Raw genomic sequence first — 17,623 nt, 5'->3', positions numbered from 1 at the left:
TCTAGTTGAATTATCTAAATAAATGAACCTTTACACCATATTCTAGTTGAATTATTGAAATAAATTAACTTTTACACCATATTCTAGTTGAATTATTGAAATAAATGAATTTGTACACCATATTCTAGTTGAATTATTGAAATAAATTAACTTTTACACCATATTCTAGTTGAATTATTGAAATAAATTAACTTTTACACCATATTCTAGTTGAATTATTGAAATAAATTAACTTTTACACCATATTCTTCACCTGTAGGCTATATTACATCTTGGCTGATGTGGACATACAAAGCATAGGAGGATATTTCAGTTGCTAGTATGGTTGGCTGTCTCTACAGTCATGCAAGTTCAATGCTATTAAAGCACTTTAAACTTTAAATCAAATCATTTTGTTTTTTCATATAAAATAAACAAATTTTTATTCAGTTTAGAAGTTTTGGGGCTTTTTTTTTTGGCTCCTGCGCTGCTGAAATCAGGGCGTCCCTTATTTCTATTTCTGAAAGGTGGCAACCCTAATATGTGCATTATTACTATATTTAATATATATACATATATACTGTATATATACGCATCTAAGACCATTTCTTACGTCTTCCCCTCTTAGCACTGCATTAATGTTCACCTGAGTGACCCAGACCAGCAACTACTGAAATACCTGTGTTTAGAGCTCTGCTGACGTGCTAATGATTAGCCGCACCTGCTATAACATCCCACTTTTAAAGGAACAGTACTTAGCAACAGCCGCTTTTTATTTCATTTCTGTCTGCCTGAACTAGCATTTGCATCAATGAATAATATTATGAATACTACTTATTTTTAATAGATTCACATGTGCTTTTGTTGGTATAGATATAAAATAAAATGATATATGATCATAATTTCAGTTTTTTTGTGTTTGGACCAGCATTGTTCAGTTTTCCTTCATTCGGACTCGTTTTCGGCTCCGGTACCTGTGTGCACGCGGTAGTGGGTTTCCAGCTGGTGCTTGAGGCTGAACTTCTTCCCGCAGCCGTTACATTCGTAGGGCTTCTCCCCAGTGTGGATGCGCTTGTGGCCCTTCAGCGTGCTCTCGTCTCGGAAGCAGCTCCCGCAGAACTCGCACTCGAACGGGTGGTCGCCTGCTGAGATGGTGGAGAAGAGGAGAAAAACAACAGTTCACTTAATCTGCAGAGGAAATATTGTGGTTAAGAGGCTGGGATGTACTGGAGGTGTGAAAACTTTAAACTTTAAACCTCAGTTGAACAGACTGTATAATAAGAACCAGACAAGAAAACTTCAGGTTTTCAGAACGCTGGTTTGAAGCCCGTCTGCCGGATGCCTGTTTGGACTCAACCCAAGACATGTCATCTTTCATGTGCTCTCCATCCATCCAACCGTTATCGACACCTTTATCTACATAGAAGAGGTACCCCGCAGTTTATGAACTGCAATTGGGGCGTCTGTAGCTTTAAGGGCCGGATGTTGCACTTCGCTCGTGCTGAGTTTTGTCTTATTAATTCACCTGAGCGCCATGAACATCAGCATTATGCTCTAATAGATGCACGTTTTAATACCAGCGGACAGATACAACCCATCATTTGTCTCTCTCTACAAATCACCTGCAGAGTTGCCGAGCTTTGTGTGAAGCCTTAAATAATTACAGCCTGTCGCCGTTATTCACCGGCCGTGAGATGTAATATTGACCACGCAGTCGCGCTGTTACTATACGCTAATGGCAAACCTGACTGATGTGGTAAACCTGGAATGATGGGCTGCGTTTGTCAGAGGATTTTAAATCCCCGAATATATGTTTTTATGTGTGTGTTTAGGTCGCTGAAGCGGCGGTGGCGGCCGTCATCCTCCGTCTGTCTGGACTGGTGTTTGAGCTGCAGCTGTTGTGTCAGCTCAGGGATGTCTGTCCTGACAGACGCCAGAGCAGAGGTGTATAATCCAGACTGTGCCATAAAGTAAAAATCCTGTCCAGGAGTTGTTCCAACCAAATACTCAACCAGCTCCTCTGCAGGTAAATGGTAGGTCCTTAGTGAAAACACCTGTTCTAAATGTACAGGCTGATCCAGAAACACAGCAGGGTTTTTACTTTATGGCATCTGGATTAAACACTTCTGCAAAAAACAACCAATTCCCATGTTGCAAACAGCAAGAATTGCTGTAGCATTGTCATTACATGCTTCTTTAGAGGGTTGGAACAACTGCTGGACAGGATTTTTACTTTATGGCACCTGGATTATACACCTCTGCGCCAGAGTTCGTCTGGGGCTCGGCCCCCTTGGAAAAGAGACGACATTTACCTCCACCGTCTCAGTTTGAGCCACCTTTCAATGCTACACACGTCCAAAACAATAAAAAATAGAACAAAAAAATCATTTAAAAGTAGTGATTATGGGTTTGAAGCAAAAACCACCAAACAATGCACATGCAGCTAGTTTACCGTATTTTCTGGACTATAAGCCGCTACTTTTTTCATAGGTTTTGAACCGTGCGGCTTATACAAAGGTGCGGCTATTCTGTGGATTTTTCTTCCACCGCTAGGGGGAGCGCTAACCGGAATTAGATCAAAACTAAGACAAAATAAATGCAAAGAAGAATATTCTACTTCTTCTTTAGCAGATAGAAGTAGCTACAAGCAGATTTCAAACAGATAAATAGATAAATAAATACTGGTTATTTTCTCTTGGTTCTGTCCCGTTTTAATCAGCAAAGTTGCTGCCGTGTTAAAAGACACTGTTAGGAAAGGATCTATTTAGGTACAAACATGTACATCATTTACAGTTCAAAATCCTTCTATACATGTAGTAAATATCTAATCTAACAACATAAATATCTGCGGCTTGCTTTTTTTTTTTTGTAAATAGAGCGGATGCGGCTTATAGTCCAGGAAATACGGTAATTGTTTCCTGGATGACTTTGTGGAGGGATTTCTCCTTCAACGCTGCTGATGTCTTTCCCTTGTGGCAATGCTTCAAACGAGCAAACCGGCCAATGATTAGACCACCGGTGCCTTAAATTGTGAGGAGGTGGTAGCGGAGTACTTGGCGTTGCCCGTTACCTGCTGCATGTACAGTACTGCGCTCTGAAATGAAAATGAAAGCCGTCACGTTCACGTCCCGCGGCGCCGGGCCCCCGCTGAGCAGTTGTAATGGATATTCAGATGTCAATGATCAGGGATATTATGATTTGCGGGGGGCCTCTCACCAGCAGCCCGAAGACTAATTGTATTCCAGGGTTTGATGAGGAGCTGCTCCTCAGGTCATCACCCCCCCCCCCCTCGTGTTACACTCGCCATCCCAGTAATGTTGTGGATATTTATTAATGTATTTCACTCCTGCAGGTTTAAGTCACCATCAATGACCTATGCCTTTCATTATCTGCCTGTCCAGGCTGCAGCGTGCCAGTGAATAAATTGCATTTCTCGTTTCGTGCTGCCACCACGCCCCACCGCGAGGAGATTATTTCACTTCCACTCGCATGTTTTATTTAAGATTTCACGCCGGCACGTACAGTACACACGCACGTGGTCGGTTTATTAGGAGAAGAGGGCTGGACCTAAAAACCGCCACGACTCCGATCACGTTACGGTTTTACTTTTATGGAGGAAAGCGTTTTCCAATGGCTCGTGATGTTGGACGCATACTCATTAAAGGGAGGCGGTGGGGGTGAAACCGAGACGGGGATGAGGCGAGGGGGGTGGGGGCTGGGTTAAAATCAATAAAAGTGACAGTCTTTATTTGTCTGCATGAAGTTATCAGTGGCTCCCGCTGTAAGACATTGTGCTCTTTCTAGCGTCTCAACCACAGCAGACATCACAATCCATCACGGCGCTCGGCGGGCTCGCACGACGCCGCAAGAATAATAATTGAGCTCAGATTCACCTGCCTTTAATTAGAGCCTCCTATCAGAGCGGAGAGTGGGATGCTAATGCTCAGAGGAGGCCGGCGGACGGTTATTTATGCCCGATGTCCTGTTGCTGCTCCAACAGCTGCCGTCGGTGAGAAAAAAATTTAATTTGGAAGCAAAGATGAGACTGAAGCTCTAAATCTGTTAGGAGATTTCAGCATCGCAGCATGAAAAACTGCTCAGCACGACGTGCACGCTCAAAGATTATCACAGTACTCACATGGGCAATACTAGGTACCCCCAACATTCAGCAGCTAGAACTTGACGTCGTCATTTCCTGTACGACTTCTTCAGTCTCTCGCGTCACTGCAGAGACATTTTTCTGTGCTTTTGTCTTCTCGACTTCGTTCTGATGATGATCTTCTGCAGTATTTAGGTCACATGACCACATCTCAGCCAAGCCTCACCTATTGGACATTTGTCTCTAGAGCCCCAAATCATCACCCCTCCACCACCGTGCTGGACGGCGGGGATGAGGGATTCCTGCAGGAGATGCTGCGTTTGGTTTTTGCATCCCTAAGACCACTTGCTTATGTCTTTCCCTATAGGCATTATGTTCGCACTTCAGACTATCAAACATCTGCTTTTATAAATGCACAGAGTTGCACCTGTCTGCAGCTCACCCTCTGACATACAGTAGATCCAGCCGTCAGGGGTACTTAGCGTTGCCCACGTAATCTTTTACATCTTTAAAAGCTCGCTGGTGACCCGTGTGACCTGGATCATCTCGTCCTGATACCGCGCTCTGCTAGGAAACCGGGCCTCTGGGAAACCGGGCCGGTGCTGAGGACGGGGACCGGCTCGGCTGTCCCTCGCCGCCGCTCGGGGACGCCGTGGAGCTTTAAATGAATCACACTCAATCCTATAATCACATTGAGAGCGTGAAAAAGTGGAAGACTTCATTTTGTCAGGATATTCTCGAGGGTGCTGGGAAATAATGGGGACACGTCCTCCGTCCATCCCGATCCGACTACTATCCCTCCCTCTCCCTCTCCGTCCTCGTCTCCCCTCACTTTCTTTTCATTTTTTTGTTCCCATCTCTTTTTCTCTCTGATGCGACCACATGGCGGGGACGAGGAGGTCCAGGCACAGCGAGGTGGAACCGCAGGCTGCAGGGCCGAAACCCAAGGGTGCCCCCGAGCATCGCCACCTGCGTCTCCAGACCCCCCCCCTCCCCAGTTCTCTGCCTCAGTCACCTCTTTCTGACACCCCAAAGAGCTGCCGAGGGTGCCCACGGGCACACGGGGTGTGTGTTCATTATATACGGTAAGAGGCTGTAAATTACTGGGCTCCATCGCTGCCAGGACCAGAACTGGCTCCGGTCCTGCTCCCTTTCTTCCTCCCTCTGTCTGGCTGCAGTGCCATCAAATACAGCTGCGAACACAAAACACCCCACAGCAGACAGCAAATTGGCTCAGAGTTAAAAACACACACACACACACACACACACACACACACACACACGCACGCAGACAGTGAACAACAACAGAATATTAATGAAGGTCTGGAAGAGGAGAGGAGCATCACAGCTGCCGTCAACGGCACTTCTCGACGCCACGGTCGTGTATTTGAGGTACAAGTGCTTCAGACTGTACCGCGCAAACACACGCATGTGGACAAACCAGGTGGTTCACCTAGAAAGGATGTAAAATAATGTTACCATGGTGATGTGTTCAACTAAAGTGTGTCCTCTAATTATCATCTCCGGTGTCTTCGATCTTCAGTCGGTCTGTTTAAAGGGTTAAAAGTGTCCCTCTGCTGCCTGGTATCACGGTGTCCACCACACTGGACATGGACCAGAGACAGTTGTCTGAGGACACCAGGAAGAACCTTCTAGGTAGGAATGGGCGATATTTTACCGTTCACGATAAACCGTCATAAACGATAAACCCCACGGTAGGAATTTGTCATCTCACCTCTCTAAATAAATAACTAAATAAATGAGCCTGAAAGAAAGAAAGAAAGAAATGAGCCTGAAAGAAAGAAAAAGGAAAGAAAGAAAGAAAGAAAGAAATGACCCCTAAAGAAAGAAAAAGGAAAGAAAAAAAGAAAGAAAGAAAGAAAGAAAGAAAGAAAGAAAGAAGGAAATGAGCCTGAAAGAAAGAAAGAAAGAAAGAAAGAGGAAAGAAAGAAAGAAAGAAAGAAAGAAGGAAAGAAATGAGCCTGAAAGAAAGAAAGAAAGAAAGAAAGAGGAAAGAAAGAAAGAAAGAAAGAAAGAAATAAATGACCCTTAAAGAAAGAAAAAGGAAAGAAAGAAAGAAAGAAAGAAAGAAAGAAGGAAAGAAAGAAATGAGCCTGAAAGAAAGAAAGAAAGAAAGAAAGAGGAAAGAAAGAAAGAAAGAAAGAAATAAATGACCCTTAAAGAAAGAAAGAGGAAAGAAAGAAAGAAATAAATGAGCCTGAAAGAAAGAAAGAAAGAAAGAAAGAAAGAAAGAAAGAAAGAAAGAAAGAAAGAAAGAAAGAAAGAAAGAAAGAAAGAAAGAAAGAAAGAAAGAAAGAAAGAAAGAAAGAAAGAAAGAAACAAAGAAAGAAACAAAGAAAGAAAGAATCCCTTTGATGACACTTTTTGTATTGGTATTTTTTTTATCGTCATTTTTATCGTTATCGGGATAAATGCCAGAAATTATCATGATACATTTTTTAGTCCGTACCGCCCATCCCTACTTCTAGACTAGAAGACCGTCTCCAAACAGCTGGATGTTCCCGTGACAACAGTTGGACATTTCATTTAGAGGTTTAGGCTCCACAGGACTGAAGACAACCTCTCTGGACACAAGAGGACAAACTGGAGAGACGGATGACACGAACGGAAAGTGAAGAGTCCAGAACAACGTCCAAAGAGATTCAAGGTGACCTTCAAGGTCAAGAGCCATCAGTGTAAGACAGTGGTGGACAGTAACGGAGTAAATTTACTTGAGTACTGTACTTAAGTACATATCCAGAGGATTTGTATTTTACTTGAGTATTAGATTTCTTTGGTACTTATTACTCTTACTTGAATACATTTCCAAGACAAATATTTTTACTTGAGTACATTTCTAGGAAGGCTGAAAAGTACTCGTTACTTTCAGGTCTGCTCTTTTTTCTTCTTCCCTAAAATCCTATTGGACACAAGCTGTTTTTGTCAAAGGAGGAGACCTATCACAGTGCACGCTCTCCACTGGGATGTACGTAAAGCGGAAACATGTCAAGCCAAAGTAGCCTGCGTTTGTCAAGACAGAGCCGCAACAATTAATTTAGAAAAAATATAGTAATTTACTGATGTGGAAAATAAGAAATTTACTCTTACTCTTACTCTTACTTTTACTTAAAGTACATTTAAAAGCATTTACTTTTGGATACTTAAGTACCTTTAAAAGCAAGTACTTTTCTACTCTTACTCGAGTAATATTTTGACTGAGCTACTTTTACTTGTAACGGAGTAAATTTTGACCAGTAGTATTTGTACTCTTACTCAAGTACTGGGGTCGAGTACTCTGTCCACCTCTGGTGTAAGATCACACCGTCCATCACTGTTGGAACCAAAGTGGACCTCTGAAGAGGACTCCACTGTTGGAAGAACATCAAGCTGCAGAGCTCCTGGGAGAACGTCCTTTGCACAAATGAGACAAAAACTGGAATTTTTGAAAAGTCACATCAGCACCATGTGCAGAGATCCAAAAATGAGTCCTTCAAAGAGAAGAAGTCTGTATCTGCTGTGGAACATGGAGGACGCTCGATTCTGTTGTGGAGCTGCTTCGCTGCGTCTGGTACCAGGTATCTTGAATCCGTTGATCCAATGAAACCTCAAGACCCTCAAGACGTTCTGCAGACACATGTGCTGTCCAGAGTCAGAAAGCTTGGTCACAAGTCCTCCATAACGACCCAAAACCCACGACTAGAACCAGCCAAGAGCGACTTCAGACACCCTCGTGGGTTTTTCTGTCTTCCAACGTATTTGTCCACGTAAACATGGATGTAAACAAAAATCCAGACGCTGACGTGTCGAGAGGAGGTGATGAAACTGCAGGACGGAAGGAAACGAGGAGCTTGAGTGAAAGAGAGAGATGATGAGATTGAGGTGCTGAAATAAACACCATTAAATCTTTTTTTTTTGTCCTCTTCGTCCTATATGGAGATCCGGTGTCAGAGCCCATAACAGCAAAGCTGCTTTCAACAGATAAGACTGCCGACAGTTAAAATGAAGCACGCGTAATGAACGTCCATGAAAGGCTGGCTTTCTCTTGGCAGTTGATACAAAAGGACGGGGATTCAACCGACAACTAGGTAACATCTGGAAACTTTCCTCTAGAAGATGAGCTGCCACAGACGGTCCATTAAAATTAAGGTGGAAAACTGCGGGTTGAGATATCTTGATTTAGGGGGGATTCTTGTCAAAAATGGCTCTTATTTTCCTTGAGAAAGTTCCCCCGAGACTGAGCCGTTGGTCGTTTGTGTTCCTGAGATGACGGTGTTGATGAAACAAAGACAGTTTAGACCAACTTCAACACCCAACCATGACAATGAAAGAAGTGATTGCTTGGACGTAGTATCAATAAACCTTCCCCTGACGGTGTTCCATGATACAAGTTCTGCTTTAAAGGGAGCATAATGTGATAATTCATTATCTGAACACTGTACAGAAATACCACCACACATTGTTAAAGAGACACAAATACATATCAGATAAGGCCAAAACGCATAATTATTTTAAAGAATATGAGATTACTTCTGATTTCCTGTAGATTCTTTTAGCTTTAACCCAGTTTCAGACGTTCATGAAGACCTTAAAAGCTTAGACACCAGAAAAACAATCAAGGTCCGGACAATTTGGAGCCCGATTTATTTTATATTTTTAAAAGGACAGCCGAAGACTTTATTACATCATCATCAGCATCTTTTGAACCTATCACTCAAACAAATGACATCCCCTCTGCTTGGAAACTGGCTTTTGTTTCCTCTTTATTCACGGAAGGTGATCCTGTAAATTCAGAGTCGTCTGTTTTAGCTAAAGTTTTTGACTTACTAATAAGTGAACAAGTGAAAGAGTTTCAATCTGGACACAATACGACCACAGCAGCCTTAAAAGTGATGATTCTGATTTTGTAGTAAGGCCTTTGATACACTCAATCACAACACACCAATATAATTGACTCCCAGACATAATTATATATACCGTATTTTTCTGGACTATAAGCTGCACCTGCATATAAGCCGCATCCGCTCTATTTTAAAAAAAATAATTAAAAAAAGATATACAAGCCGCACCTGCATACAAGCCTCAGCTCTATTTAAAAAAAAGATATATCCAAGCCTCAGATATTTATGTTGTAAGATTAGATATTTACTACATGTATAGAAGGATTGTGAACTGTAAATGATGTACATGTTTGTACCTAAATAGATCCTTTCCTAACAGTGTCTTTTAACACTGATTAAAACGGGACAGAAACAAGAGAAAATAACCGGTATTTATTTATCTGTTTGAAATCTGCTTGTACCTACTTCTATCTGCTAAAGAATAAGTAGTGTATTCTGCTTTGCATTTATTTTTGTCTTAGTTTTGGTTCTAATTCCGGTTAGAGCGCCCCGAGCGGTGGAAGAAAAATCCACAGAATAGCCGCACCTTTGTATAAGCCGCACGGTTCAAAACCTAGGAAAAAAGTAGCGGCTTATAGTCCAGAAAATACGGTAATTATTATAATACCATAATTATTTATCAGACGGAGTGCTCAGGTGGAAGGCATCACTTCTTTCTACCTCAGTGTAACAGTGGGTGTTCCTCAAGGATCAATCCTGGGACTTCTGTTCATTTTATATATTAACCCTCTTGATCAATAAGTGTCTCATGCTAAATTAAATTTTTTACGCTGATGACACTGTAATGTTCTTTACACCTACTTAGGCTTGACATCAGCTCCGACAAGCTTTCAGTTATGTTCAACACACCTTGTTTGGTATGAAAATTGTCTTAAATGCCAACAGAAGTCCCCGAATCTTCCATCTGTCACTGCTTTCCAGAGAGCTGAGACCGAACTTCAGTAGTTGAGGTCGATTAAAACATTTAATCAAAGTTGTCCTAAGACAAGGACCAATTTGTTTAAAATTCCTGCATAACATGCAAGTATTATTGATCCACTTCAAATGTTGTCTACTATAGTTTCATAATATACTTACAGATTTTGATTGATGACGCTACGGCTTTTTCACCTCATGTTCAACCATTGACTAAAAAAGTTTTTCTTTCTTTAAAATAAAATTCAGCTTTTAAGAGAGACTTGACCCTTTGTTACTTTTATGTCAGCGGTGGACGAAGTTGGTGTGATTAATATGCATACTACCATCTACACCCGCTAGATCCCGTCCTGGAGCTCTGTGCTTCATCACTAATATAAGAGCTTTTACTGACCTCTGTATTTTGTACGCTCGGGTCAGATGGTCGGCTTTGTCCCCCAAAGAGACTTAGTCTCTGGGACATACTTAGTTAAAAAACTATACTTGGTGCTCTCCCTCCTACCTGCAGACCTGCCCCCTTAAAAATGCTCAAGAAGTTAATGTAAAATAAAATTATGAAGATGGTGTACAGTGAAAAAGAATAGATTTTTTTTTTAAAAAGGTCACATCTCTTTGTAGTAAAACCTTTTTTGCAGAGGAATGTTAAGACTTTTCAAATTGGCCATTTAGACAGCTTTACAAGTTGCTGAATTTGGGTATAATCCCAAGGCCATATCTCGGGAACAGCTTGATTGATACATCTACGAAATCCTCACACCAGACAGAATTGACAGGCGGTTAATAAATTTAGACATTTTCCAAAATGAATTATGAAAAGATTGTATATTTCCTCGAGATATTTGCATAAGTCTGGTTTTTGTATCATCTTAACTGTGACAAAAATGATCTAAGTGAGATAAATTATCTTGATTTGTCACAGAGATGTTCAATTAAATGAATCGATTGAAGTTTTTCGCTGAAATATAATTTATGATGGTGAAACACCAAAGGCAAGAGTTCACAGTTGGGCTGTAGAAAGGTTTTTTTTTTCCATCTCCTTCGACTGTTAGCTCAGTGAGTTTTTGTCTCAGGAGGGGGGATTTTTACAGCACTGCAGTATTATATTTATTTATTTGGTCTGCTTCATGCATTTACTATATCATACTTTGTTAAGTTACTAAGGGCTTAAATGATCTCTGCAGCATCTGCCCCAGTGCTGGGGGCACTAGAAGTACCGGTACACTTAAAAAGATGTTTCCATATGAATCCATGTGACGTTAGTAACACAACTCACACTAATTTTACGAGACGTACACACCAAAAATCAGAGGGGTGGGGCCAAGTCAAGGAGCTAACTCCGCCCCCTAAAACTGGTCGCATTGGTTGCTTTTTATACTGCATCTGTTTGGTGTTACGCCACCTTTAGCGAAAGCCATGCTCCGCAGACACCCGAAAGAGGAGTTCTGCAGCTCTGTCAGAGATTACTGAGTTTTCTTTAGATGAATAAACTTCTGAATGTATCACAAAAGAGCATGAGAGAAATGAGGCGTACACCTGAACACACAACTGATATTCTTGAAGCAACTCAGATAACAAGCAGGAAGAGCAGCCATGTGATGAATCCCCCCCTCATCTAGTCATCCGTCCTCACATGGAAAATGTCAAGCTTCCTGAGAAAATATAAAAGAATCCATCGAATATTTTCAAAAGTCATGAGCTGTAGATTCATGACATTAAAATGCTTCATGTGCCGAACGTCTCTACGTGACGAATCGTTCTGAACATAAAGGAAACGCAGTAACAAATGGAGACGTTTCCTTCGTCATCTGTACTTCTGCAATTAACCGACATGGGAACAAAACATCAAACCCAAGGTCAAGAACCAGGTCTCAACCTTGAGTTGTGGGTCATATTGATCTCTTAGATATCAGATTTAATTTCATGAAAATAAAACGATTCCAGGAAGAGAACCAACCCGATAATAATTAGCCTGGCCTTCTTCGTCAGATATTTTTTGAGTATTTTCTTCTCTGAACAGAGTAAAGACATGGTCGTCCTGTTCCTCCGTGGTATTTTGATTAAAACATGCCCCGGACATTTTAGTAATACGTCAGGAAATTGTTTCTGAAAAAAAAAAAAGCGCCATATCAGTGGGGGGGCCCGCCCTCGGGCCATTTGACCTAATTTACATAACTAGGTCATTTACACAGTTCATATGTTAAGTGAGATACTCATGCGATATACCTTTGGAAAGCTAAGACTCTTGTGATTCCATTCATATAAACCATTTCAGGATATAATTAAAGCAGCTGGTACATATCGACACCACAAACAAACAAACAAAGATTTGTGCAAATGATGCAACTCACCTATTCATCTTTATAGAAATCATATGTTGAAAAATATTCCCACAAAAACGGTCTTGTTACATTCAGGAAGGTTCAGTATATCCAATCCAGTACAGTATTTAGTCCAAAATACATAATTATAACTGTAAATATCCACAAACTGCCGCTGCATCATTAGAAATTAGCCGCTCCATTTACCACATTTCCAAATTTAATTCACTGTAATTCTTGTTTTCGGGGCTTTCCTATAGAAATTATTTTCTCAAGATGGAGTCGGGGTCGTGTCCTATTGATTGACACCGATTTGGACGAATCAGACCATTCCTCTGGTCGTCCACAGCCATCAACAGCCAATGACCGTCTGTGTTGGAAATAGGCTCATGCCCCCCTTTTGTCATGAAAAAAATGAGCCAATTGCAGCCAATCATGCTGATGACAGGCACATTCTATAGCCAATGAGATCCTGAATACAACGACGTATGACACCACGGGGTCTGTATAAAAACCCGCAGCATGAGCGCTGAGCGCAGTCTGAAAACTTTCAGTGAGCAAAACTGAGCATCTCCCAATGGCCATTTTTGGAAACGCCTAGACATAGTCTGACAAAAACAAGTGTAAAATACTAATTTTCTGTGCTATTTTTATCAAATTTGATGTTGCACTAGATAAGGCTTCAGGCTTTGGTCCCATTGTGTTTTCCAGCTAATAAGTAACAGATTCACTCATCTGCAGACATCTGATTTCAAAAATAATTTCCGGCTGAAATAAAAACCTTCTATTTCAGTGTGTTCAAAGTTAGATTATTCAATTATAGTAGCAGTTACAGTGATTCTGACAGTTGGAGAAAAAACTTCAGAGTGTTACCTTTCAAAAGAGACCAGAACCATCCATGTACTTTAAACGGTTCAAGAATAGCTTTCAATTTACTTTAGGTACGCCTTGGATAGGCGTTTTTGGCAACTTTTACAAGAGTGGGAAGAGGTTAATATCAGTTTTATTTTGAATGGGACCATAATTTATAATATGAAGATCATGCAGATAAAATAACTATTTTGGACAAAACATTTAAACGTAACTGTCAAGCTAATAATGTTATATCTAAGTTAATTAGGATTAATTATAGGAATCATTGGAGAGAAATTTTGAAAGTGTGCATCTAAGGTGCACGGATGGAAATACTTGCATTGTGAGCAAGTGGTGTTTATATTTTATTTTGAAACAACCCAAATGTGCACTATTTAAAAACATGTTTTCCTGTCTTATTTCTCTTTAGTCTCAGGTTATATATAATATAAGGTTGATGGGTTGGAGGGGCCTCCTGGTAATTGTTGCCCAGGGCCCCAGGAGACTCTAGAATCCAGAAATGTAGTTGAACGCCATTGATCTACGACATATGGGCGAGAAAACACGATCTAGAGACGGAAATGCCCAGGTCTGCCGACCACCCGTATTACAGTTGACCGTATTACAGAACAAAAAAAACTCTTTTCATCAACTTTTGGTTTCCTTAAAATCAGCACAAATAAAACAATCTCCTTCATAGCTGCGTTCGTGTTTGTTAATATTAGCAGTTCACCTGTTGCTGCCCTCTGGTGGATGTGTTGCTCAGCAACCGTACAAGCGCAAATTACGCTCGGTTGGGACAGATGTACAAACGCACGAAGATGGAGCATAAAACCAGGCTTCACGGATGAATCGGGCGAGCGTTCAGGCAGCGGACCAGGATGGTCATATCTGCAGTTTGACGGATGAAACATCGCGTCTCCTCATACAGGTACATCTGCTGTTAGTGATGCTGCAAACGGCGGTTGAGGCTTCCAGCTTTGCTTTCTGCTGCATCTGAGCTCTAAAATGGTGATTTAGGCCACGTTCACACCTCCAGATTAAACTCTGACTTTCAGCATATTTAATTAGAATCTGATATTTTTGTTCGATGGCAACAAGCCGGCCTTCCGCCTGTGAAATCCTGGCCCTTACAGGTGGATACTCTCCGTCTTCAAGCTCTATTTTTGTCTCCTTACCCAGAAAAGTGAGCGTGAGATTATCAACATCAAAGTGTGAACGAGTGTGTGTGTGTTTTGCGTCTAAGAGGGTAAATTGGGACCCATTTCTGTCGCCCGTGATGGCTGCGTGAGTTGCTGACTTTATAATCCCCCGACAAAAGGCTCTGCATCACATTTAAGCGATTGGTTTCACGGCTGGCTCATTGTGATTTAGCGCACGCCCGCAGTGGGACGAGGTGCAGAAACGGCAAAAGGCTGCAGAGCCTCATTTGCGGCGCCGGAGACGAGCCGAGGTGACATTTACGTCGCCGGGGTGGGCAGGTGGATGGCGGACGCCGCATGTGTCCTCTTCAATGTCTGGCGGGGAGAACAGATGTGTGCGCCGCTACTGTACAGCTGCCCCCCAACCCCCGCCACCCCGCCACCCCCACCCCCATCGCGCTCTAATGGTGTATTCGCCTGACTTGTAAATAGGGCCGACTGCTCTCATCTCGCTGCCTTTCGTTTCAAATATTTATCCGTGAGCTGGTGAGCTAAATCGGCTCTGACAGTGAGACTGTTATTTAAGGTCGCGGCGAGGCGGCTGGGTGAGACACCGAGAGGAGGAGGGAAGAAGAAGGGAAAAAAAGAAAAAAAAGACCGTCCACCCTTCGCCGGTGATATGGGATTCATTTCCATGTGTTCATATTCTGTCACGTCGACGTTTCGTCTTCTTTTTATCCCCCCCACCCCAACTCTGAATTACCACATCTGTCAAGCTACCTCTGCCCCCTTAAAAATAAATAAACGTGGAAACTCCCGGCCTTGTTTCAGTCGAGAACCAGCGCCGGGAGAATCAGAGTGGACTGAAGAGGGGAAAAAAACAAACAAAAGGAACAAACAGTCACTGTAAATAACCTTCCTGCGACGGCTGCACACGCGTTTGGTGTTGACCCAAATTCATGCCTTTTATTCAGCCGAGCTCAAGTTTCTTTAATAAAACATGCTTTTTTCATTTGTATTATGCTGTAAGCTGCATTTATCCATGAAAATCCTCGTCCTCTTTGCACAAACTCCATATCAGAGAGAGCTGTTGACGTCTCTGTGTAGCTGGTACCGGGGGAGATTGGTTATTCGTGCTGGCAGGTACGTACGTGGTAATTAGGTGGGTTTTTTTATGAGCCAGGTTGCACCGTTTCTCCAACTGGTTACCATCCAGGCATCTGTAACCGGCAAACACCGGAGACGGCAGATCCTGAGACTATAACTGCAGGAACTGACTGCTTAACATGGACAAATGGGCAGAAAAAACAGGCCTGGAACACGCCCACTTTGGTTCAGTTACTTTTTAGTTTTAGCTCAGTCGGTTTAGCGCTAATTTATAACGCTCACTAATGCTGATCAAATCCGTTCAAGCGTCCTTGTTTTGAATTTCACAGCTGAGAAAAAAAGTCTCAAAAAACAAGTGCTGCCAGTTACAACACCTAGTGGAGCTCCAGCGAGACATGCGTTCTCTCAGACTGCTCCTCACTGGTCTATGCTGGTCTACGTTGGTCTACGTTGGTCTACGTTGGTCATAGCTGGTCTACGTTGGTCATAGTTGGTTTATGTTGGTCATAGTTGGTTTACGTTGGTCAAAGTTGGTTTACGTTGGTCATAGTTGGTTTACGTTGGTCATAGTTGGTTTACGTTGGTCATAGTTGGTTTACGTTGGTCATAGTTGGTTTACGTTGGTCATAGTTGGTTTACGTTGGTCATAGTTGGTTTACGTTGGTCATAGTTGGTTTACGTTGGTCATAGTTGGTTTACGTTGGTCATAGTTGGTCTACGTTGGTCATAGTTGGTTTACGTTGGTCATAGTTGGTTTACGTTGGTCATAGTTGGTTTACGTTGGTCATAGTTGGTCTACATTGGTCATAGTTGGTCATAGTTGGTCATAGTTGGTCATAGTTGGTCTACGTTGGTCATAGTTGGTTTACGTTGGTCATAGTTGGTTTACGTTGGTCATAGTTGGTCTACATTGGTCATAGTTGGTTTACGTTGGTCATAGTTGGTCATAGTTGGTTTACGTTGGTCATAGTTGGTCATAGTTGGTCATAGTTGGTCATAGTTGGTCATAGTTGGTTTACGTTGGTCTATGCTGGTCTACGTTGGTCATAGTTGGTTTATGTTGGTCATAGTTGGTCTACGCGGGTCTATGCTGGTCTACGTTGGTCATAGTTGGTTTACGTTGGTCTATTCTATGCTGGTCATAGTCACCTCAAATCTAAGAGCAACGGCGTGCAGGTGGTGGGCTGAGCCACGGAGAAAACCATCACAGCTGGTCGTCATATCAAGTTTTGGCAGCACTCGTTTTGGCTGTTTAGTCATTTGGTTCGTCAATTAGAAAGAATCCAGAAATGATTGGAAGCTTGTGTGCTGGAGGCGGTCAGTTAGTGTCCTCTAGTAAGTCCGGCTAGTGGCCTTCAACAGGGGACAGAACCAGCTGCATCAGGGGACAGAACCAGCTGCATCGGGCTACTTTGCCCTCAAACACTTCCATGCCAACCTAAAACAGGTCCCAGTTGTCTCCTAGAACAGTTAACTGTTAATGAAAAAGCCTACTCCCCTAATCAGCCAAACATTTGTGGCGTCATGTGATTTTAGCTCAACGTGGGGGTTAACGGAGATTCGCTACTCTCTGGGGGTCGGTTGAGGAAGTAAAATGTCTTTAATTATGTTTGCATCATACCAGCACACTGCATGTAGCCGCTTAGCAAAAACAACTGCGTGAACCTGAACCGACTTGTGGTCTCTGTGGGACAGAAGGTCCTCTGAAGCTGGACACTTACCCGTGTGAGAGCGTAGGTGGCGCTTGAGTGCAGTATGGCTCGGGAAGGTCCTGTTGCATTCGCTGCAAATGTAGCTGCGCACGCCGGCGTGGACTTCCATGTGCTGCTGCAAAGCCGGCTGGGTCTGGAAGCGCTTCCCGCAGAGCAGGCAGAATATGGCCATGTCGGAACCTGCGGAGAAAGAGACAGCACCGTTTGAGCCGGGAGACTTCATGCTTTTGTTTACATGTCGTTTTTCTCCAAATGACCATAAGCAAAATCACTGCCACTTCTTCTGTTTTGTCGTAGTGGGTCTTGGCACTCGGCAAATCCAAGCCCAAACATACATAACTATTTTGCAAAAATGAAACCAAAAAGAAAATTGATGTGGGCAATACTAAGTACCTCCTTACTGCCTCCACTGGATTTAAAAGGGGTAAAAGTTGCAGCCAGGTGCTGCGACTCATCAGTCCAAAACAATTCGAACTCCCACAGGTGTGGAGACTTCTATAAAAGCAGATACTTGGGCGGTTTGGTGCTCTGGAGCATTCGTAGTGTTTTAACACGAGCCAAGAGGGAACATCAACAATGCTCTTAGAAAAGTGACAACCGA

The 17,623-nt window shown here is 42.5% G+C and overlaps 1 protein-coding gene across 1 annotated transcript in view; it reads right to left on the bottom strand.

The window, feature by feature from the left end:
* The window catches only part of zbtb16a (zinc finger and BTB domain containing 16a), a 167,657-nt gene that overhangs the window by 10,319 nt on the left and 139,715 nt on the right, over positions 1 to 17,623 (bottom strand). The window contains exons 6-7 of the mRNA XM_061740364.1: positions 17,032 to 17,202; positions 954 to 1,124 (exon numbers count right to left, since the gene is read on the bottom strand). Of these exons, the coding sequence (XP_061596348.1) occupies positions 954 to 1,124; positions 17,032 to 17,202 (342 nt within the window). The remainder of the gene's footprint in view (positions 1 to 953; positions 1,125 to 17,031; positions 17,203 to 17,623) is intronic.

The sequence above is a fragment of the Cololabis saira genome, chromosome 14 (genome assembly GCF_033807715.1).
Source record: "Cololabis saira isolate AMF1-May2022 chromosome 14, fColSai1.1, whole genome shotgun sequence".
Taxonomy (NCBI): Eukaryota; Metazoa; Chordata; class Actinopteri; order Beloniformes; family Belonidae; genus Cololabis; species Cololabis saira.
This window is presented reverse-complemented; position numbering and strand designations above follow the sequence as displayed.